The sequence below is a fragment of the Peromyscus leucopus genome, chromosome 2, assembly GCF_004664715.2.
Source record: "Peromyscus leucopus breed LL Stock chromosome 2, UCI_PerLeu_2.1, whole genome shotgun sequence".
Taxonomy (NCBI): Eukaryota; Metazoa; Chordata; class Mammalia; order Rodentia; family Cricetidae; genus Peromyscus; species Peromyscus leucopus.
In genome coordinates, this window is record NC_051064.1 from 123,418,118 (window position 1) to 123,440,674 (window position 22,557).

General features: G+C 50.7%; 1 protein-coding gene and 1 long non-coding RNA gene across 4 annotated transcripts; one reads left to right on the forward strand and one right to left on the reverse strand.

Annotated features, from left to right (window-relative positions):
- Nucleotides 1-7,786: 7,786 nt before the first annotated feature.
- Nucleotides 7,787-22,238, reverse strand: Mfsd2a (major facilitator superfamily domain containing 2A). Of its 2 annotated transcripts, none has more exons than XM_028854505.2 (14): nucleotides 21,990-22,238; nucleotides 20,368-20,502; nucleotides 17,728-17,852; nucleotides 12,828-12,966; nucleotides 12,628-12,706; nucleotides 11,941-12,098; nucleotides 11,397-11,487; nucleotides 11,157-11,278; nucleotides 10,888-10,971; nucleotides 10,427-10,510; nucleotides 10,204-10,316; nucleotides 9,843-9,986; nucleotides 9,574-9,750; nucleotides 7,787-8,251 (listed from the first exon to the last, which is right to left on the reverse strand). In XM_028854505.2, exons 1-14 carry the CDS (start codon nucleotides 22,080-22,082, stop codon nucleotides 8,188-8,190), a joined length of 1,608 nt encoding a protein of 535 aa, XP_028710338.1. In that variant the 5' UTR covers nucleotides 22,083-22,238; the 3' UTR covers nucleotides 7,787-8,187. The 2 variants fall into 2 exon arrangements, with proteins under 2 accessions (XP_028710338.1, XP_028710339.1); XM_028854506.2 differs by having other exon boundaries at nucleotides 20,368-20,499; nucleotides 21,990-22,094.
- On the forward strand, nucleotides 16,717-20,368 carry LOC119087446. 2 transcript variants are annotated; one of them, XR_005090900.1, is made up of 3 exons: nucleotides 16,717-16,950; nucleotides 17,310-17,470; nucleotides 19,570-20,368. It is a non-coding gene; the product is annotated as an uncharacterized LOC119087446 (long non-coding RNA). The 2 variants fall into 2 exon arrangements; XR_005090899.1 differs by having other exon boundaries at nucleotides 20,102-20,368.
- Nucleotides 22,239-22,557: the final 319 nt, after the last annotated feature.

Genomic DNA, 22,557 nt, shown 5'->3' on the forward strand with positions numbered 1-22,557 from the left:
AGGAAGGAAAGAGGGACCAGGATCAGAAGACTAAATGTTAAGTAAGATAGTTATCATTCAGGGCTTATCTGGCTAGAACTTTTCAATCACCCTTGGCTTGGCCTTCAGTGCTGGTTCCTGTTAGACAAACACATGAGTTTTCTGCATGTTAAATATCACAGTGCTTTAAATGCTCTCCTTCTGTTGATGTCTAGAATTGAAGAATAAGGAGAGCTGTTATGAATTCTAATGCTATCTGAAGGGCTTTTGTCTAAATTCTGCGTAGCTGAAGAAAGATCACACAGCAGTAAACATCTTAATCTCTTTGATGCAGCTTCTCTTTAGAAGTTAGAATGCAGCCAAGTGGCGGCGGCGGCGGCGGCGGCGGCGGCGGCGGCGGCGGCGGCACACGCCTTTAATCCAAGCACTCCAAGGCAGAGGCAGGCAGATCTCAGAGATCAAGGCCAGCCTTGTCTGCTTAGTGAGTTCTAGGACAGCCAGGGCTACACTGAGAAACATTGTCTTGGGGGGAAAAAGGTGAGAATGCATGGCCAAAAAAAAAAGTGGCTATAACCTTGCAAAAGACAACTCATAAAGGAATGGCCACTGTTGCAGCTGGGATGTCAGGCTATCAAAAGTTTCGCTGTTCTGGGTCTGTCCGTGAGTGACTGTAAGTATTGGTTTGGGGCTACACAGAGAAACTCTGTCTTGGAACCCCCCTCCCCCAACACACACAAAAGTATTGATTTTGGAGTTGCCATTAGTTTTTGCAAGTAGGAAGCTTCACAATATGGAATATTGTGAGTAGTGCAGATCACCCAGGTTGAAGGAATCAGAGAAAAGAGTCTCAAATGGATGGCACTATGACTGTGTCCCAATGCTCAGGGAGGTCTGTACATGAAGTCCAAAAACTAAGTCGTGTGGTACAAAAAAAGAACTATTTCTTTCCTGCTGCTAGGTGGTGCCTTGGTTTATTTTATTTTTTTCTCTCAGAAATAAAGTCTTCTATTTTACCATATCTTTTTACTCGATCCTGACCAGTGAAGCCTTCTGCCCAGGTGGGAATGTTCTCTGACAACACAGTACATAGTCTCATGTAGCTATGAGAACCTGGAGGGGGACTCTGTGTGACTGAGGAAATGAATTCTAATTTTTAATTGTGTTGAATTTAATTTAGTCATAATGAATTTAATAGCCACAGGTGATAGTGGTTACTAGGGGCCACAATGTAGTTAGTTACAACTTATTGCATTTTGTATATGTAAGGGCCTGCCTTTGTACATTATTTTTAAAAACCTGTTCACTTTCGCAGTGGTAATGATGGGACTCAAGTACATTCATTTTATACCCCATGTCTTACTTAGTTTTCTTGTTTAATTGTAGTTTTTCAGTTGATTTACTTGGATTCTCTTGGAATAAACACATCTCTGACAAATGAAGGCAATTTTACTTATTCTAGTTCCTTTTTTATTTTATTTTCTTATCCAATTGCATTGGCCAGGGCAATTATTTACATGTTTGCTTTTGTGGTCCTGAAGATCAATCCCAGAGTCTTGTCTATGCTGAACAAGAACTCTAATGAGCTTCATGTCCAGGGTCTCACTGTGTAGCCCAAGCTGGCCTTTGACTCATCATCCTCCAGCCTCAGCCTCCTCCACAATGGGATTACCAGCGTCTGTCTTTACTCCAAGCATTGTGTAATGTAGTTTACATACTTACGTTGGTAACAGACAAGACTGGTTATGACTATCCTGTTCTCACCAGTGAGTTCCGTCCTTCCCACCCCCACCCCCACCCTGCCTTTATTTCAGCATTAAGACTTGAACCCAGAGCCATGTAGACATGGACAGCCGAGCACCTAAGTGCGACCTTCTCTCTCAGTTCTATGAAAAAACGGTAGAAACAAGTGGCAGATAGACTTTTCTTCCTTCCGTGCTTGCTGCTCTTCTGGTGACTTGTGTGTTGCCAAATGGGGGTGCCACTCACTGTTTCCCAAGTTAGAACTCGAGGCCCCACCTTTCCCCGTCCTTCCCTCTCTCTTCGCTCCCTCCATCTGCTCCAGACTAGATTGCTGCCAAGCCACCCTCTCTGTTCTCTACTGCCAGCACCCAGGTGGCGTGTTCAGAACTTCATTCACTCTGGGAACATTACATTTTAAATTTAAAAAAAAAAAAAAAAGGCTTCCTACTAGGCTGGTGAGACACATGGGCAGGTAAAGGCACTTACAGGATTCCGTAAAGGCAGAAGGAAAGACTAGAGAACACAAAGTTGCCCTCTGACCTTCAGACACATGCTATGGCATGTGTGCCCTCTCATGTCACACACACACACACACACACACACACACACACACACACACACACAACATGATCAGCAGACCCATCATTTTAAAAATTAAAAAAAAGCACAAGGCCCTGGGTTCGATCCTCAGCTCAAAATAATTAATTAATTAATTAAAATTTAAAAAAATTAAGTTTTCCTGCTTTCTATTCTACTCTCCCTTCCTTGAGTCTTTTGTTAGAAATAAGTTTGGGGTCGAAATAAGGAGAGACCACAATTCCAACTAAAGTGTCTGGGTAAGGCCAACTTTACTCCTGGTGAAGAGAGTGTGCTCACAAGAGCAAGCACAGAGGCGGGACTACTTGGTTTTCAGTCTAACTCAGGTCATCCTTTCCCCATTGGCTGTCATCCACTTCACAGTCTTATCCGATTGGCTGGGCTGAAAAGAACAGGAAATGAAGGAGGAAGGGAAGAGGATCTCCACTGTTCTAGGCAGTCAAATTCCTGGAATGCAATAGGAGCCTTTAAGGGGCGAGAGGGATTTAAACGTTTGCATACAAGTCTCACAAGGCGAGGAAAAGAAAGAGACTTAAATTACTTGTCCTAAACACAAGTTTTATAGTACTCGTATTGATATGTTTTACACTTTCCGCTCAGAGAAGTTGATACGGTCCTTCTAAATCCTTCATCTGCTGTATGACACACCTGCTTCAAATTATTAACAGCGCCGTGCTCTGCTTAGAATGGATGTGTGCCCATCCTCTTCTGCCGACATCCTCAGCCTTGCCTTACTGTCTTGGTGTTCTATTTTGGTTTTTTTTTTTTTTTAGTTTTTAGAGACAGGGTTTCTCTGTGTAGCCCTGTAGCCCTGGCTGTCCTGGAGCTCACTCTATAGACCGGGCTGGTCTCAAACTCGGAGATCTGTCTGCCTCTGCCCCCAGAGTGCTGGCATTAAAGGCGTGCGCCACCACCGCCACCCCCACCCGGCCTGTCTTAGTGCTCTCTGCTCCTCATTCCCTGACGCCCGTCCCTGGCCTCCACGCTTTAGCACAGGCAGTTCGTCTGGTCTCCCTCTTCTCTTGGCTTGTCTTCAATCTAATCTCACTGTTACTTCCTTATTTCCTTCCTCTTCCTGGTAACGTCCATGAGCGTGTTCGCCCAGTCTCAGGTTTTTCCAAGCATGGAAAGAGTCCACAAAGGCGGGATGGCGCTCGAGCCCTACTCTTAGAAGAGGGCGGGGCGGAAGAAGGGCTCACTCGATACTGTGTCCAATAAGTAGCGTGACTGCCCTTGGAGTCCTAGTGTGTGACAGCTTTTGGCAGGTACTTCCTCTGATTTGATACTTTATATGATTCCTCTGATGGGGGCAGGATTGTAAGGGCCACACTTAGGAACCTTCAGCTGGTGATAGGGATATGTGCCACACATCCAGCCTTGTGTGCTCCTCCTCTTAAGGCTTTTCTTTTCTTTTTTCTTTTCTTTTCTTTAATCTTCTTTTCTTTTTCTTCCTCCCTTTTTCCTCTCTCTCTCTCTCTCTCTCTCTCTCTCTCTCTCTCTCTCTCTCTCTCTCTCTCTCTCTCTCTCTCTCTCTCTCTCCAGGGTCTCTCTTCATAGTCCTGGTTGTCTTGGGCTCACTATATAGACGAGGCTGGCCTCAAACTCAGAGTGCTGGGATTAAGGGCCTACACGGCCACCATGCCTAGTAAGGTTGACTCTTTTATAATGCAATCATCAGGAGCCAGCAGACTTTTTTCTCCAATGAAAATCGCTTTCCTATTTAAATGTTTGCAATGGTATTTTGACAGCACTCAAATTTAATTTCAGATCCTCACGTGGTCTTTGAAGTCCTGGGGTTCTGGATCTTGACACCCCCTAACTGAAGCTTGGCCTGTCCATGATCTGGTTCCTTCCACTCTGAAGCACTAGGTTTTCTGGCCTTCAAACACACACCAAGCTTTTCTGTAGTTCAGGACCTGCAATAGCTGTTTCTCCTCCCTACACTTCTTCACTCCAAACTCTTTAAACATCTGGCTAATTCTTTTTCCTGATTGAAGTCAAATGTCAATGAATATTCCAGAACATTCTAACCTAATCTTCCTTGGTCACATCTCTCCTTTTTTTTTTAATGTGCTCACTACAATCTGAAATTATTTTTTGTTGGTTTTGTTTTTGTTTTAAGATTTTCTTTTCTTGACACAAGGTCTCGTTATATAGCTCAGGCTGGCCTTGAACTAGCTGTGTAGACCAAGCTGGCCTTAAACTCACAGATCTGCCTGCTCTCCTCCTGGAATTAAAGGTGTGTGCCACCACATCCAGAATAAAATAAAAGATAAAAGTAAAGATTTGTTTTCCTTAATTTGAATGTGTGTCTGTGTGAGTGAATGCCACATGTGTGCAGGTACCTGAAGAGTCCAGAAGAGGGCAGTGAATCCTGTGGGTGCTGGGACCAAACTTGTGTCCTTTGGAAGAGCAACAAGTGCTCTTAACTACTAATTCATCTCTCTAGTCCTCTAAAATTGTTTATTTCATTTTGTTTTTAATTAATCAGTTTGTTTGTTTGCTTGTTAATGTGTACTGTGAGGGACACACACCATGACACATATGTGGAGGGCAGAGGGCAGAGGGCAGAGGGCAGCAATCAGGTCCCTTCTTCCACCATGAGGTTCCTGGGGATCAAACTCAGGCCGGGCTTGGTAGCAAGGGCCTTTACCCACTTAGCCATCTTGTGGGCCTTACATTCTGAGATTATTTATTACATCCTGTCTAGTCACTGTGCTTCTCCACCAAGAATTCAAGCTCTGTGGTTGTACACCAAAGTCCTTAGAGCCTAGCAGGTGCATGACCTATGACAGACTCACTGTGTATATGGAATAATATCTCAGATCAATGACTGATCTGTACTTTTTTTTTTTTTTTAACAATGTGGAGGTCTTGTACTTATCTCCCAGTAGGTGGCGCCAAAAGCACACCTGGTCCTCTGCAGTGGTGGGAGTTGAAGGGGGGAATGTTAAATAGTTGGGGACAAGGACCTGGGAAAAGACAGAGGCGGCTGCAGTAATGCGGGATCCAGACTGATGGAAGCCACACAGCATGTCTTCCAATGGATGGAGAAGTGGGAGGGCTCTAGAAGGGCCTGGGGTAGTCAATGCCCCTGAAGGTCATTAGTGAGATTTCTGGAGTAAGGACAGCTTTCTGGAATCCTAGATCACTTCCCCCTCTCGCTATGTTCTGTATCCGGCCAAGTCACTCCTATGAATACAGAAGAGGGCTTTTGACAAGAAAGGCTCACAGAACTGAAGAGAGACAGGGTTATGTGTTTAATAGAGCATTTGGGGGGCTAGCCAGACAGGAGAGGGTCAGTAGGAACCTGGTCTGGCCTTAACCTAAGCATTCTCCAGTGGGCTCTCACTCACTCATTCAGTCCCACATGCCCACCCTACCATTTTGAACCACAGACTATGTGACCATAAGGGAGGTAAGGCTCTGGAGCTGGCTTAGGGAGCAGAACCACCTCATGGAGGCTTGCTGGAACCAAGACCTGTTGGGTGAGCACTTGCAAGTAGTATAGGAGAGTATTCTGGGATCAAGAGGTGGGTTAAAGAAAGGACTGCATCCGGATCTCAGGCTGTGTGGGGGCCGGGGGTTTGCAGGGCCATAGACATTCCCAGGGAGCAGCTGCATGAAGGCCCAGGTGAGCAGAGATCTGAGAAATAATTGTAGCAATAGAAAAGGAGCAAACTCACAAATTTAATTTTTGTGGGTTTTTTTTTTTTGTTTGTTTGTTTTTTGCAGCACCGGGAATTGAACATAGTGCCTCATACGTGGCAGACAAGCACTCTATTGAACGATATGCACATCATCATCATCATCGTCGTCGTCGTCATCATCATCATTATTACTGTGTTAAAGATAAGCCTTGGGCTATGGGTGTGTTACAGTAACCGAGCATTTGCTTAGCTCAAGCAAAGTCCTGGGTTTGATCCCCAGGAGTGCCAAAAAAAGAAAACAAAAATAGAAAACAAGGACAAACCTTGGTAGTTATTGGTTAGAATCGAGGGAAGGAAACAGGAGGGGGCCTGTGTGAACATTATAACAACCCCTGAGTACTCCAGATGCAGGGGCCAGCCTAGGCCCCGGGGGGGGGGGGGCCCGTCTTGCCAGGGGCCTGACTGAAGACAGCAGTTACAAAGGCCACGGGATTGGCCTAGCAGAATCCAACTAGTCATCATTTAAAATGGCGAAAGACGTAGGGCCTACAGCCAACCAGCTTGGACTTAAGTCAACCCACCCACCTATTAATGACCTTTGTTAAGTCACTCAGCTTCCCCAGGCCTTGGTTTCCTTATCTGCAAAGCCAGAGTAATAACAGTACCTTCCTTGTAGGGAACTCATGACTGAATGAATTAGTGTGCGTGAACATGTATACTAAAACATGTACCAAAAGTTTATCTGTAACAACAGAGCCCGAATTCAAAGGCCAAGCAATACCAAATAGTCCCAACACTTCTCTCAGGCTCTCATTTACCTGTGTGGGAAACAAGGAGGTTGGACTAGTCACTCCTGGTCCCGCCAGCTTTACTTCCTTGTGTTTTTGGAGGCTGACCTGGCATGTGCAACCCAGTGGTATGGCAGGGTGACCCTTGCAAACTTGTAAAAGCCAACTATTAAGTTTTTCAGGAATTTATAAGATGGTACAAGCAAGCGTAACTTGACGTGGCTACAGTGGGAATGTTTACGCAGCGGGAATGGGACAAATACTTTAACCAGGGCCTTTCCCCACCAGAGCCAGGCCACTACCCAGTACCCACACCTAGACACATACAGTCCCCACCTTCAGCATCACTAACGACAGTGAAGGGAAAGGTCTCCAGGGACACGACAGACCCCCCAACCAGTACACCTAGCCCCACAGGCTCAGGTATACACACGGTGACAGACAGAACAGTGGCCTGCTGCTGTGTCCTTAGCCCTTCTCACACATGGGGGCGCAGGAAGCAGTGGTTAAAGTGCTAAGATTCTCACAGAGATGGGACGGAGCTCCACTTACGTCACTCTTCACCATGTGACTTTAGCCACACCTTTTTTTTTTTTTTTTTTTTTTTTTTTTTTTTTTTCGAGACAGGGTTTCTCTGTGTAGTTTTGGTGCCTGTCCTGGATCTCACTCTGTAGACCAGGCTGGCCTCGAACTCACAGAGATCCACCTGGATCTGGCTCTGCCTCCCAAGTGCTGGGATTAAAGGCGTGCGCCGCCACCTAGCCACACACCTCTTTTAATGCTAGAGCTTGGGTTTTCAGTTTTTTCTCTTTAAGACAGGGCCAGTCCTGCCATGACACAGGAGTCCCACAGGTTCAATGAGATCACCATGAACTGTGTGCCAAACCAGCCTAAGGCACTTGGTACAGAGTAAATGTCAGCCAAGGCTGCTATTGTACCCTCAGGTACACTCACTGGCCCGGGGCCTTTGTGAGCCCATTGGCTATCTGGGTCTCACCATGGATGGCTAAGAACATAGAAGGAAGCGGGAAGCTCTGTTCTCCAGTTTTTATGAAAATTAATAACATTAATAGCTCACAGACATATACATACACACATCACTATGTACACAGTCATTAAGTTATTAATTAGTCTCTGTATAAAACGTTTCTACATTAGTGTCCTGAGCTAGCCTCAGTCAGTCCTTGGCATCAAATATTCACAGTAGCAGTCCTAGGGCTTGGCCCTGTGGGCAGGCAGTGAGGAGGGACGGAACGGCCAGCCCTGCAGTGAGCACACATGTCCTGGGCTGCTCGGCCCTCCGTCCAGTCCTTGGTCCGTGTCTTGACACAGGAAGAACAGCAGTTCAGTGCGAGGACAAAAAAGATCCTGTGCCTCATGCCACCTGGTGCCCCAGGTCCTTTGTGTGGTGGCTTCAGGTCACACGGCAGGTCCTAGAGAATGCTGGCCAGCTCTGTGGAGTCTGTGTCTGAGCAGCCTGAGCTGCTGGCTTCGTCTCTGCAACAGAAAGGACAGCTTAGAGGAAGCGTCTTCACCCTCCTCCGCTGCCACCTGCCTTAGGAAGCTTGGCCCTGGAGTTCAAGCCAGCTGTCAGTCTTGTCTACACCACAGGACAGCTTGCTCACTCCTACGGTCGGCCCAGAAACTCCTGGTTGCTGTTCGTGCTGAACGAAGGAGGCCACCGCAAACCTCAGAGAGCCATTGGCTCTGGCTGGCTGACAAGGTAGCAAGAGTCACTCCACCCCGCCCTATCATTTCTGGCCACGCCAGAGGACCTGTTTGCCAGGAGGGTACAGGTTACAGCTAGAACACAGGGCAGGGCTCAAAGCCTTATCCACAGTTCCTGGCCAAACTTCAGTTTTCTTCATCTGCAGGATAGGAATCGTAAGAATCTTGCCATGGGAGTGGCGGCTGTCACCCCAGTACTTAGGAGGCAGGGCCAGGTTAGCCTTGGCTGCACAACCAGCCTGAGCTAAATAAGACCCTGCCTCAAAAAACCAAAACACCTCAGCTGCCTAAGGATGGGCATGTTAGAAGGTGTGGGTGTGGGTGTGGGGAGTGTGGGGGTGGGTTGCGGGGGTGTGTGTGTGGAAGGAGTGGGGGGCTGTCCTGAAAGCATACTTCTAAACACAAGCTCCTTCAGGACAGGGAGTTTTGTTTGGTTTTAGAGACAGGGTCTCTCTACATAGCCCAGGCTATCTTGGAATGCACTCTGTAGACCTGGCTGCCTCCTAGAGTTCTGGAATTAAAGGCATGTGTCACCAAGCCTGGCCATTTTCTGTTTGTTTGTTTTTTGGTTTTGTTTTTCCTACCACAATGCTGGCACTCAGAAAGTGCTTGTTGCTTATTGAGTAAATATATACAGAAGTAGTCAATGTGGTACCTAGCGTGTAGCTAAGCATTTTCTGGATCTGTCCACCAGTGGCATAAGTTGAGAACTTAGATTTGCGCAAGCGCGCGCGCGCGCACACACACACACATTCACAAACTCACACACATATACACACTCACATACACACTCACATACACACACATTCACACTCACACACACTCATACTCACACATACACATTCACACTCACACACTCACACACTCATACTCACACACTGTCACACACACACATTCACACACAGACACACGCACACACATACATTCAAACTCACACACATACACACACTCACATACACACTCACACACACACACATTCACACTCACACACTCATACTCACACACTGTCACACACAGACACACATTCACACACACACACACACACACACACACACACACACACACACACACACCCTCCCTCCCCCCCTCACCGGAGAGCCTGCAGAGCTTTCTTATTCTGTCGCCGCTTCTCCTCGTCGATGGGGTACAGCTTGAAGAGCAGCAAGCCCAGGAGGATGAGGATGATGGGAGCCATGGTCACCAGCATCTTCAGTGTAAACTTGACCTGTTCTGGCTGGGAGCACCCCTGTGTCTGGTACTCTGCAAAGCTGTGGGACCCAGTGGGCAAGGAGGGGTGAGGACGGAGTGCCTGGACCCTGCCCCTGGCCCCAGCCTTGCCCAAGACTCACAGGCCACTCACTCAAGACTGAGGGTGGAGACCCCCAGGGAGACTCCAGAGGCGAACTTGGTGAAGAAGACGTAGAAGGAAAAGAAGATGGGCTCCGTGCCAGGGGAGTGAGGGTGCTTCAGGTGGAAGTCATCGATGACGTCGGGCAGCATGGACCTAGGCAGAGGGGTGGTGGCAGCCGTGAGTTACCCCCACCCAGCCACCAGCCCGTTCATGTGGTATCCGTGTCCGTGGGAAGGAACTGCCTTCTGGGGATTGCAGACCCACCTCATCCCAGACCCATAGAAAGGCAGGGGAGAAGCCACCAGAGCACACTCCCCAAGTGGAGGGGGTCGCCTCGGGGAAGAAACTCGGGGAGCCTGTATCTACCTACCAGGGCAGCAAGAAAGCAGCTGCGACGCTGACCCCCGCCGCGATGGCCACCACGTACGTGACGATTAGATTACTCTTCATGAGGGCCACCAAGATGAGAAAGGGGACTGCTGACTAGGACGGAGAATGAGGAAGGTGGGTCAGCTGGGCGGCTCCCATCTGCAAGCCCCTCCCCACAGACCCGACGCAATCCCAGCTCCCCCCCCCCCTTGAGCCCCACTCACTGAGATCCCCACATATACAGCTGTCTTCTTGCCAAAGCGCGTTAGGAACCACTGCCAGATGGGGATGGTGAATGTGGCCGAGAGCTGTGAGCGACAAAAACGGTGGAGGAGGTGGGTTATGGCTGCAGAGAACCTCCCTGCCCTTTCCAGGTCACCACTGGCCTCGAGGAAGTTGACAGGCATGTCTGATGGCTTCCCGGGGGAGCCGAGAGCAAGCCATCCTCCGGGTTTTTCATAACTCTGAATGCAAAGCTGCACAAAGTTGTTGGCGTCCTTGTTTTTCCTGTGCTGGGCACAGTAACCATCCAGCCTCAAATCCTCCTTTCATAACCCTCCCTAAGCGATTGCAGGTGAGCTCCAGGGAAACCTCCTTCATCCCTTCACGACTAGGGACCAGCCTGAAGGGACCCTCTGACTGTCCAAAGACCCATTCGTCAGCTAACCATGTGCCCTGTACTCACCATGATGGCCAGGAGGAGGTTCTGGAACTCGTTTCGGAAACCCAAGGTATAGGTGCAGAACAAGGCGAAGTTGCCCTCCACCAGCTGGGAGATGGGGCAGGACAAGGAAACGAAAGGAAGAAGGTGACTTAGGGATCCCAGAGACCCCCTACTTGCCCCACTTCCTCCTACCTGCCCCCCCCCCAGCTTCACCACAAGCCAAATCTTCTCCAACTCCACTCCCATCGGACCCGCTCTGAGGATGAGCATCTCAGGCCCCACCCACTCACCATGAAAGCCAGGGAGGTGAAAAGGAAGCCTGCGATGAGCTTGACATAGGGGCCATGACTCATGACCAGCCGGAGGCCCTGGAAGAAGGGCATCGACTCAGCCTGCTGGGCCTCGTAGGGTTCTATGAACCGGAAAGGATCGTGAGGAGGGAGCAGAGGTCCCTCCCGAAGCCCGAGGACCGGGCAGGAGGGGTTCTGCTCCCCGGGCTGTGGGCTGAACCCTCCCAGGCAGCATCTCACCTCGCTGCTCTCGCACGCCTAGGACCAGAATGACCGCGCAGATGACGTAGATGGAGGCGATGATCCCTGCTGCCAGCAGGTATGCATTTTGCTATGACATACAGAGACAGGGTCAGTCTGATCTCAGCCCAGCAGCCCCACTCCACGGTCTCAGGCCAGGCCTTTCTCCTGTGGGGGCCTCACTGTCTCCATCTGTGAACCAGGACGGTCATCCTGGACCTGCTGTTGCTTCCCAAGGCTGGGCTAAGTCCAAGTATACAAAATGTTACACGGCCAGGCTACGTAGTGTGTGAGCCCACAGCCCAAGTCTTCCCCCACCCCTGCAACCCACCGGGACCCTAGACAAGCTACTCAGCCTCCCAGCCTTCACTTTCCTTGTCCATAAAGTGGGTAGATATATACGTACTAATATTTACATTTACCAGACGCCCACTAATTAATAGACACTAGCTACTGTTACTGCATTTAGGACAACTGCAAAGCACCCCATTTGTCATCCCCCCCCCCCCCGATAAACCAACCCCTGCCCTGCCAGGGGCCTCACCGTTTCTTTGAGGGAGGTGGTGCTCTGTGTACGATTGACAACTTCTGAGGCCACTACAGAGGCATTGTGGTCCTGGAGACAAGGCGCGTTGGCTTGGCCCACAATTTGTCCTTGGATCGCTGTGCCTATCACTGTGCCCAGCACCTCCACAGTCATCCCTAGGCAGGGGAAGGGTCGTTTTAGATGTGCCACATGGCCTGTCGGCCCAGGGAGGAGAGTCATACGGGAGCCACTCTTGGCTCCAGGTGAGTTGAGCTACGGGGCAGGAGGATGACATTCATGGCTTTTCTCTGTGTAACCTTCAGACCAGTCCCTGTACCCCTCTGGGTCTCACTTGAGCAATAAAGGGATTGAGTTATTTTTTTTTTAACATGCTTTCATGGTCTGGGGATAGAATTCAATGGTTAAGTGACTGCTTAGTAAACATAAGGCTCTGGGGTCAGTCCCCAGCACCACAGAGAGACAGGGGACAGAGGGAGGGGGGTTTACTACACACACACACACACACACACACACACACACACACACACACACTGAAGAGTAGAGCAAAGAGCTGGGCCCACAAAGTCCAAGGTGTGGGAGGGGGCTGGGAGCAGAGAGGTCCAGGGCCCCTGTGGGTAGGGCCCAGCGGACAGGGAGGGACTGGGAGGGACGAGGGGGGACAGGGAGGGACGAGGAGGCACTCACTATAGGCAGTTGCGGAATCTCGCTCACTCTGCTCCGTGCTGATGAACATGGTGAGTGCTGAGTAGGGGACGTGGAAACACTGTTGTGGAAGAGAAGCTCTCGGCCAGTCAGATGGATGAAGAGACATGCAGAGAGGCCCCCAGGGATGGCCCTTGACCCTACCCCTCACCAAGGTACCAAGGGGAAGAGCCCACACTCACCGTGACCAGTGTCTCAAAAAGGCAGTAGAAAAGCAGGTACCAGAGGAACCCATGGGACCTTTCCATCCCTAGTGGGAAGTCGGGCACGAACCAGATGAGGAAGTAGGCGATGATGGCCAGGGGAGTGGAGAAGATGATCCTGAGGAAGGGAAAGAAAGGTCTGAGCGGAGGCAGGAGGATTCTAAGAGCCCAAATCTGTTCCACGGGTGCCCATCAACAGAGAAGGAAGTTTCTACTCTGAACCCTCCCAACCCAGAGCCTCAGGGGAAGAGACTGATGGCGGTGCCCGGAGGACCGAAGAGGGCAACTTCCTGGACCAAAATCTTGAGCAAGGAGCTTGAAGGGGTCGAGAGCAAGGAGCATGGGGGTCAGACTCCGAGTCTCATGCATGTCTTTCCTGGAGCAGGAGTCCCAGTGAAAGGGACATTCTAGCACCTGTCCTCTGCCCTCCATGCTTCATTTGTATACACACAGGGAAGCTAGAGTGGGTGGGAGAGGCCAGCATCTGGTGAAGGAGGAGAGAGGGTCCGCGGAAGAGGACTGGACCCAGTCACAGAACTGTAAGGAGGATGGGGGACAAATGTCTGGCTCCCATGTGAGTCCAACCTATCAGGACGGATCAACTTCACAGCGTTAGCACAGGAAGCGGAATACAAAGTTAAACGGAAGAAGGCCCCAGGCCAGCAAGACGGCTCAGTGGGTAGGAGCGTTTGCTGCCAGACCTGACAGCCTGATACCCTTCCCCGGAACACGCATGGCGGAAGGAGGGAACCGACTCCCACAAATTGTCCTCTGCCTCCACATGTACTGTGGCCTGCCCATGTGTCTGCAGACATGCCCCGCCCCAACACTCACAATAAATATTTTTAAAAAGAGGAAGGCCCTGAGTTACATACACTTCTGGGGTCCAATTCTGAGTCTGTCACTATAAAAACTTAGTCTAAAAAAAAAAAAAAACCTTAGTCTTCAGCAAATTATTTAACTTCTCTGAGACTCATTTCCTCACATATAAAATGAAAATAAGAAATAGTACACTGCCTACATTCAACATTTACTCAGATATTTATGGAGCTCGGTGATGTGCTAGGAACTATTCTGACTGTTGAAGATGTATCTGTGAAGAAAAAGATACCATTGCTCTTACAGAACGTACAGTCTAGTCGGTAAACAACATAAATTACATGCTATTCAACCCTAAAAATGAAATTCCTGACACATATTACAACAGAGAACCTTGAGGAATGGCCAAGTGTCTAAAAGACAAGTATTGTACAGTTTAACTTATGGGGGGGGGGGCCGGGGGCTCCACCAAATCCATAGTTTCATATGGAAGATACATCCGCTCCTAAGGGCACTTACTGTGCCTCATGACCTGAGTTCAAATCCACAGAACCCATATGGCAGAAAGAATCAACTCCTGAAAGTTGTTCACACACACACACACACACACACACACACACACACACACACACACCTCACCACCACCACCACTACATACCCTCCTTGAACAAAACAAAACAAAAAGTGGTTGACAGATTGATAGGTGGAGGGGGAAGTAGGGATTATCTTTTGATGAACTCAAAGTTTTGGTTTGAAAAGATGAAAAAGTATTGGGATGTGCCAGGCAGTAGTGGCGCACGCCTTTAATCCCGACACTTGGGAAGCAGAGGCAGGCAGACTTCTGAGTTCAAAGCCAGCCTGGTCTACAAATCGAATTTCAGGATAGTCAGGGCTTTGCAGAAAAATAGCAACAATAAAAAATAATGGGACGGGAGGCCATGATGGTCACACAAGGATGTAAATATGCTTAACGCTACTTTACCAGACACCTCAAAAGTTTACGGTAAGCCAGGTGACTTTAATCCCAGCACTGGGGAGGCAGAGGCAGGTGGATCTCTGTGAGTTTGAGGCCAACCTGGTCTACAGAGTGAGTTCCAGGACAGCCAGAGCTACAGAGAGAGACCCTATCTGGAACAACAACAAAGGTTACAACTTGCTGGGCAGATTGGTGCAGGACTAGAGTCCCCACAATCAAGAGACAGAGGCAAAAAGATTGTGAGTTCAAAGTCAACCTGGGCTACTTAGTGAGATCTGTTTTTGGTTTTTAGGTTAAATTTTCAGTACCCACATGGCAGCTCATAACCATTCATAACTCCAGTTTCCAAGAGATCCAAAGTCCTCTTCTGACCTCCTCAGGTACCAGGCACAGGTGTACATGCAAGCAAAACACACACACACACACACACACACACACACACACACACACACACACACATATATATATATATATATATATTTTTTCATTTTTTTGAGACAAGGTCTCTCTATGTAATCATGCAGACCAGGCTGGCCTCATGTTCTCTGCTTTCAAGGGGCAGAAGCAGGTGTATTTCTGTAGTCTGAGGGTAACCTGGTCTACATAACAAGTTGCAGGGCAGCCAGGGCTACATAGTGAGACCCTGTCTCAAAAAACAAACCAAACCAAACAAGGCTTGAGCTGGAGGTGTTGGTACATGACTATCATCTGAACATTTAGGAGGTGGAGAACCATGAGCTGGAGGCCAGCCTGGGCTACAGGAAACCTAGTCTTCAAAGAACACAACCAAACAAAGATCAAGGCTGAAGAACGCTTGCCTGGCATGGGCAAGGCCCTACATTTGAGTTCTACCACAAATAAATCCATAAATAAGGTGAATAGTGTTTATACAGTTATAACATACTGAACGGCGGTAAATGCTGTGGAGAAAAGGAAGCAGGCTTGAGGAGGCTGAAGCTGTAGAGACTAAAACAGGCTAGTAGCCAGGAGACTGCAGGCGCAGTTCACAGCTGGCTGAGAGGGCAGTAACTGAGAAGGCGTGGATATGGTCAGAGTCTGCATTACAGACCTCTGAGGCAAGTGTGGGCCCAGGCAGGGGACAGTCTGTGCAAAGGTCCTGGGACAGGAGTATGGAACAGCAGGGCCCGTGGGCTGGAGTGCAGTGAGCAAGAGAGATGGAATCGGGAGATAAGGTGGAGAAAGGGGACACCTCACAGGCAAGTGTGAGGACTTCAACTCTGGGGGTTGAAGTAGGCTCGAGTCTCAAGTGAGTTGACAGAAAAAATGTTGAACAGTACTTGGGACAGTAAAGTGTTTGCTGTGATCATATCAGGAAGGCTCGACAGGAGAAGAGGTCTTCGGGAACCACTACAGGCCAGGGCCACAAGTGGGCAATGCCTGGCAACCAACCTCAGGGGCAGCCTGCTGCACCTCCATGTGACCCTGCCGACGGGGTCTCACAGGGGGGCCTTAGGAAGTCCTGGGAAAGAGAGTGCCAGCACCTTTGCGGTCTGCAGGAGGGGATTGGGCTCGGAACTGCCCTAACATCTGGGAGGAGACCTGGCTAGCACTAACCAACCCTGACAGACCCAGACTCTTGCTGGTCTCTCTGGGCGAGAGGAGATGCAGCCTGGGGTGAACACAAGCGCCCCTCAGCCTATGAGCCATCCCACGTGTATTCTGACACACGCCCAGGCACTTGCCCCCCAGAAAGCAGCCTAAGGGGTCCCCAGCAACTCTCCTGGAGTAGCTGTCACACTGACCAAGTAAAAGTCCTCAGACCTCCCTCCTACAGGGAAGCCTTGCTGGTCCTCTCCTCCTCCTCCTCCTCCTCCTCCTCCTCCTTCCACCCCCTCCACGTTGTCTCCTCAGAGAACAGGGCTCCTTCTCAGCCTCCCTCAAACTCCCCATCCTCTTAGGCAGGCCGCTGAACAGCTCTGCCGGCCTAGGAACCCGATGTGACTGGGAGTAACCCTGTGAGGCAGGGCATCCGACAGCGGCCTCCTATTGGCTGGGCCTCATGAGGCGATGTGGGAGCGGGGCCCCGCCCTCCACCAGCTGCCAGGAGGCCGGCACAGGGCCAAGTCTCACAGGCTGGCGCTCAGAGCTCCCTGAGCAGCTTGCCCAGGTAAAGGAGGCTCTCTCCTGCCCTCCCCTCCATCCCCTTGGCCATGAAGCCTGGATCAAAGGCTCCAAGCTGGGCTTTTGCCAGGGGCTGGCAGGATTGGGGTGGGTGGGGGGCCTCGTGGGAAAGGAAACCGTGGAGGTGCAGAGGCTGCTGGAAGAGCTTTGAAGGCCGGAGACCAGGTATGGGCGCCCCTGGGGCAGGAAGGCGCCCACTTAAGCTTGGATGGGCTGGAGATGAAAGGGGTACACCCCCCCACCCCCTGAAGCAGGATGTCCTGGAGGGAACCAGAGCCCGGGCTTGGCCTGTCTTGTGCCGCTCCATCACGGTCTGATCTACGGCAACTGCCTCCCCCAACCTTGTTCCACACAGGCTGAGGCTGAATAGACTCAAGGAACAATCTCATTCTCAGTATTGCCCCTACCCATGTCCTACCATTAACCACCTTGAAGGAACGTCAAATTGGGTATCAAGACCTGCCAGGCATTATTCTGAGTGGTTTACATACTAAAATCCTCACCCTACCTCTATTTTCCCTAAGGTTCAGAGATGGTAAGTAACTTGCTCCAGACAACACAGCTCTAAGTAACGCCGGCCGCCGCCGCCACTGAAACCCAGGCAACCCCCCAACTGTTCTGAAGATGAGCTTCTGCCACTACAGAAGTGACGGGTGGGAGAACTGAGGATTCCAGCTTCACCAAAGTGAGTGAGAGGACCTCCCTGAGCTGAGGGAGGGGAACCAACGTCACTTGGGCCAGCTCAGAAATGAACTGGCTAGGTGTCCCAGTGACCAACGTCTGGGGCAGCTAAGGCCTCAGCTTGGGGTTTCGGGGTTTCAACACCTTTGAGCTTTTGTGTCACCTCGTCCCCTGAAGCCTGTGACAAGAGACAGAAGGACTGACGGACAAATAGACCGGAAAGCCTCGCCTTCTGCTCTGTGAAGGAGCGTCTCTACTTACCAGGGCATGAGGCGGCCCAGGCGGGTCCAGGAGGATTTGCTGATGCAGAAGCCCACCAGAGGGTCAGTGAAGGCATCCCAGGCTCGGCCCACAAAAAGGATAATGGAAGCAGGGAGTGGGTCCACCTGCGGTGGGGAAGAGGCCAAAGACGACATTCACCTCAGCAGGGATTTCCTCGCTGTCAGCCAGGCGGTGGAGACCTGCTCCCACCTGGATCTTAAACATTTTCACTCACTTTCTCTCTTTTCAAGACAGGGTTTCTCTGTGTAGCCCTGGCTGTCCTGGAACTCACTCTGTAGACCAGGCTGGCTTTGAACTCAGAGACCCACCTGCCTCTGCCTCCCAAGTGCTAGGATCAAAGGCATGGGCCACCACTGCCCAGTTTCCCTCACTTCCTTAATAGTGACAGTAGCAGAGCCAGGGGCTCAGCTCAGTGACAGCATGATTGCTTGCCTAGAATGGGTGAGGTGCTGGGTTCGATTCCCCCACACTGTGAAAAAAACAATAATTACAACAGCAACTGGGCATGGTGGTGTACGCTTTTAACCCCAGCATCTGGTAGACAGAGGCAGATGGATCTCTGTGAGTTCAATGCCAGCCTGGTCTACAGAGTGAGTTCCAGGACAGTCAAGACTACATAGAGACCACCCAGTCTTCAAAAAACAAAATAATGGTAATAATAATAATGATGACGACAACAGCATTTCTCCGATAACTGTGTTATCAGAGTAGGACTGTGTTCGAAGCTTTTCTGGATCTTCCCTCTGCTGCACTTAAAAACATCTCACCAGACAGAATGAACACAGAATCATTTCCTTCCTTCCTTCCTTCTCACAGTTGTGAGTCCCTGACCACCTGATAACAGAGCTAGTGTCTGTTCCCTGGGCAACCACAGTGAGCCTCAGTTTGCTCATCTGTGCAAGAGTTATGGATTATAGTGCGGTTTACGAGGTCAGGCTTTATCCTGGCTATGGACAAAGGAATCTATAGATGCTTTCCTTCATCTTCTTCTTTTCAGAATTCATCTTATTATTTTAAGTTATGTAATTGTGTGTGTGTGTGTGTGTGTGTATGTGTGTGTGTGTGTGTGTGTGTGTGTGTGTGTGTGTGAATGAATACAGGAGGCCAGAGGCATTGGATCCCCTAAAGCTGGAGTTCTAGCCAGTTGTGGTTTTGAGTGGCCTGGTACAGGTACTCACAACTCAGGCCCTCTGAAAAGAGCAGCAAGCAGTTAACCACTGAGCAATCTGTCCAGTGACTTTCCCCCGACTATGACACTGTGAGTGTGTGTGTGTGTGTGTGTGTGTGTGTGTGTGTGTGTGTGAGAGAGAGAGAGAGAGAGAGAGAGAGAGAGAGAGAGAGAGAGAGAGAGAGAGAGAGGTCTCATTTGTACTCCTGACTGGCCTAGAACTTGGTAAGTAGACTAGACCGGTGTCTAACTTGCAAGGATCCTCCTCTTGGCTCTCCCTTCCCAGTGATGGGATTACAGATGTGTGTGTGTGTGTCACTATGCCTGCCCTATAGATGCTTTTTAGAAAATGGCCAGTCACCTTCAAACACTCTAGGTTCTAAGTACAGACTTTTTGGTTTCAACCGCATCCATAAAACCTTGATTTTTTTTTTTTTTTTTATACTTTGTTTTTGAGACAGGGTCCCAGACTGGTTTTAAAATCTCAATCCTCCTGTCTCATCCTCCTAAGTGCTGGGCTAACAGGCATGTGCTGCCATGTCCAGTTGTTAAAACCCTGCTCCAGAAAGCTGGCCACCTTCCTGAACTGTATGCCCCTACCCTCCACTCACCCCATTTTACTTACTCTAACCCCATTTTATGTTCAACTGCAGGTTCCTCTTATTTACAACCCCCTTGGGGCCCAGCCATGGGAACTGTGTGAAACCTAGCTACTGAATGAGTCTTCTGTCCTTTCTGGGGCTCAGTGTTCCACACCTGCAAATGGAAACTAATATGCCTCACTTGCCCAGCGATGCTACACAGAAAAGAGCCAGTGAGGGCACCCTGGAGCCATGGTTACTCAGTCTCCCACTCTCTCATCCAGACAGGGTGAATTCTTTGGATGCCAGGCTGCTGGCCAAGGCTTCTCAAATACACACAGTAGCCCTGCTTCACCCAAACTAGCCCTCCCCATCAGAGACCCCAAGGACTGGGGCACTCTAACCCATGCCCACACCTTCAGGTTTCCCTACCCACCACCAAGCTGCCACTTCTCAGGTGAAGGTGAGATACATTTCTCCCAAGAGCCTGGCAACATCCACTAAAACCCTGAGCCAACCCAGCTGACTGTCTTCCAGCCAGGGACATGGTGTGCCAGTCTCTTCTAAGAACAGCGTCACCAACGGGTCCCATTCTCCCTCACAGCCGCTGCTTAGCCCTCCAGGCTCTCTATTGCTCCTGCCAGGCAAGGAAGAGTTGCCAGCTGTGGTTCCTGGGGCAGAAAGACAGACTCCCTTCCTGGACACTTCCGAAAGCCTTATTCCTCATCCACTGGGACCCTGAGTGGCAGCCAAGGAATGTGTTCTGGTCCTGTTTTACCACGGGGGAAAACCGGGTGAACCTACCAAGAAGAGCCTACGGCTTCCCACCTCTGGATACTGGAGGAGCCTGCAGGCGCTCAGGTCACTCACCTTAGCCACATCCAGCAGGTAGATCTGCAGGAAGAACCCCAGGGCACAGCCTGTCAGCTGGTATGGGGCCCCTCCAACTGCATAACAAAGCTTGTTGCAAATGGACAATTGCTGTGTCTTCTTCTTCGGTTCCTTCTGGGGAGAGAAGGGAAGACTTGAAAACAAATCCAGGATTCTGGCCTCCAACCTAGTCTCCAGCTAACCAAACCAGGAGGAACAGCTCCTCCACCCTGCCCAGTTCTCACCTAGGGAAATCCCACTTCCCCTACCCCAGAGGAAGTTGCCCTTAAACTCAAGACTTATCTCTCCCCCCCCCATCTCCCCTAGAGTCTTGAGGAAACCTATCACCCTTCATCTTTAAAGATCGTCCCCCAGGCCAGGTGTAGGGAGGTAGAGCCAAGCAGGTCTCTGAGTTTGAGGCCAGCTTGGTCTACAGAGCAAGTTCCTAGACAGCCAGGACTACACAGAGAAACCCTGTTACAAACAAACAAAAACATAAAAATCTTCTCCCAGGTCCTCAGCCTTTGCTCCTTTCCAAGTTACCCAGAGAGAGCATGTTATAGCAGTGAACCCGCCCCGCACTAGCTGCCACAACCTGAAAATCCTCTTGTTGCCAAAAGCTGCCGGGGGCCCAGCCCAGACTCCTTCCCTGACGCCCCGCAAGAACCAGGATCCACCTGCCTACTGGTTGAGGGCACCAAGGCTGCGGGAGGCCCCAGCCCAGCCCGCTGCAGCCACAGCTGTTCCTTCCATCTGTCCCAAAGTTCCTGGGCCCCTGTAGGCAATCTTCAGCTCCAGGCAAACCCTTGAGCAGTCCTACCCTCCGGCTCCCTGACACAAACCCCATCCAGCGCCTAGGGGACCTTGGAGAGGGGTGAAAAGGGCTCCAGGTGCAAGGCTTGGCCTTCTCCGGGTGGAGCACTAGGGGAGGCTGAGGTTGCCCGGGGAAAGTAGAGATTACTCATACATGGTAACAGCATAATTGCTCATTCGCTCCTTCCAAGATCAGTTAATAAAATTAAAAGGAAAAGTTAAGCACCTCCCAAGCAGATCTATTGTCAGCGATCCCTTTCCTGGGGCCGCATGGTTTCGTGGGCTGGTTAAATAGATCGACAAAGCTAGGACCGGTCAGAGAAAGAGAGTGGAGACATACGGGACGCTGCGCATGTGAACCCTCCTAGTCACACAAACGCTTTCGGTATGCGGCTCCTTTAAGAGCAGAGCCCTTGTTCTTATGAATGAACTTGAGTGGCCCTTCTCAGAGTTAAAGCGTGAGAGTGGAGGGGGCGAAAGAGGGGGGTGAGAGGTGGAGAACCAAGGGAACTCTCAGATTTTGGGGGGCTCTCCAGATCTAAGGAGAGAACCTAGGGTGGCTCAGCACAGGAGAACCTAGAGCGCTGGGGAGAGCCCCACGCCATGCAGAGTTGCCGGCACCGCTCTTGGCGCAAACCCAGTGGAGGGTTGAGCAAAGAGGCTACAGACTTTCTCCATCACTCTCCGGTCCCGGAGCACCACTTGGACTTCCTTCTTTTTCCAAGCCTCACCGCACCCTGTTACCCGCCACGGTGTCCCAAGACCAGGCCTACCCCAGAAGCCCCTGTGCCCACCTCTCGGGACCTCACCTTCACCTGGACCGGCCGTTCACTAGCTTGGAGGATGCCGGTGGGGAGCAGCCCCGCCGCGGAACCGCTCTCGGCGCCCTCTCCTTTGGCCATGACCCGCGGGCCACGCCGTCTCGAACCGGGACTCCGGGATGCTCCTGTGTTCTGCGGGCCCGCACTCGCCTGGGTCTCCCCGTCCTAGGCGCAGCCGCAGCTACCAGCACGTTCGCCAGCACTGAGCTAACCAGGATCGCCGGCAAGGAAAACTCCTCTCGCATGCCCCCTCCGCGCCTCTTAAAGGTTCGGTCCTGAGCTTCCAGCCAATCCCCTCACGCGCCTGCCCTACTCGTCTGGCGGAGCCTCGCTGGTCAGCCACGTTCTCACAGCCGGCATCCGGCAACGCGTGCTCTCAACTACCTAAGCAAGGCTGAGAAACCCACCTGACTCGCCCAAGGAAACTGAAGCCCAAGGCTGAAAGTGACCTGCCCGAGGTCCCCCAGAGTGAGTTCTCCCTGAGTCGAGCCTGCTAGCCCATGACTTCTGAACCCCGATCTGCCTCCTTTTAAAGTCTGGAGTCAGGTGGCTTCTC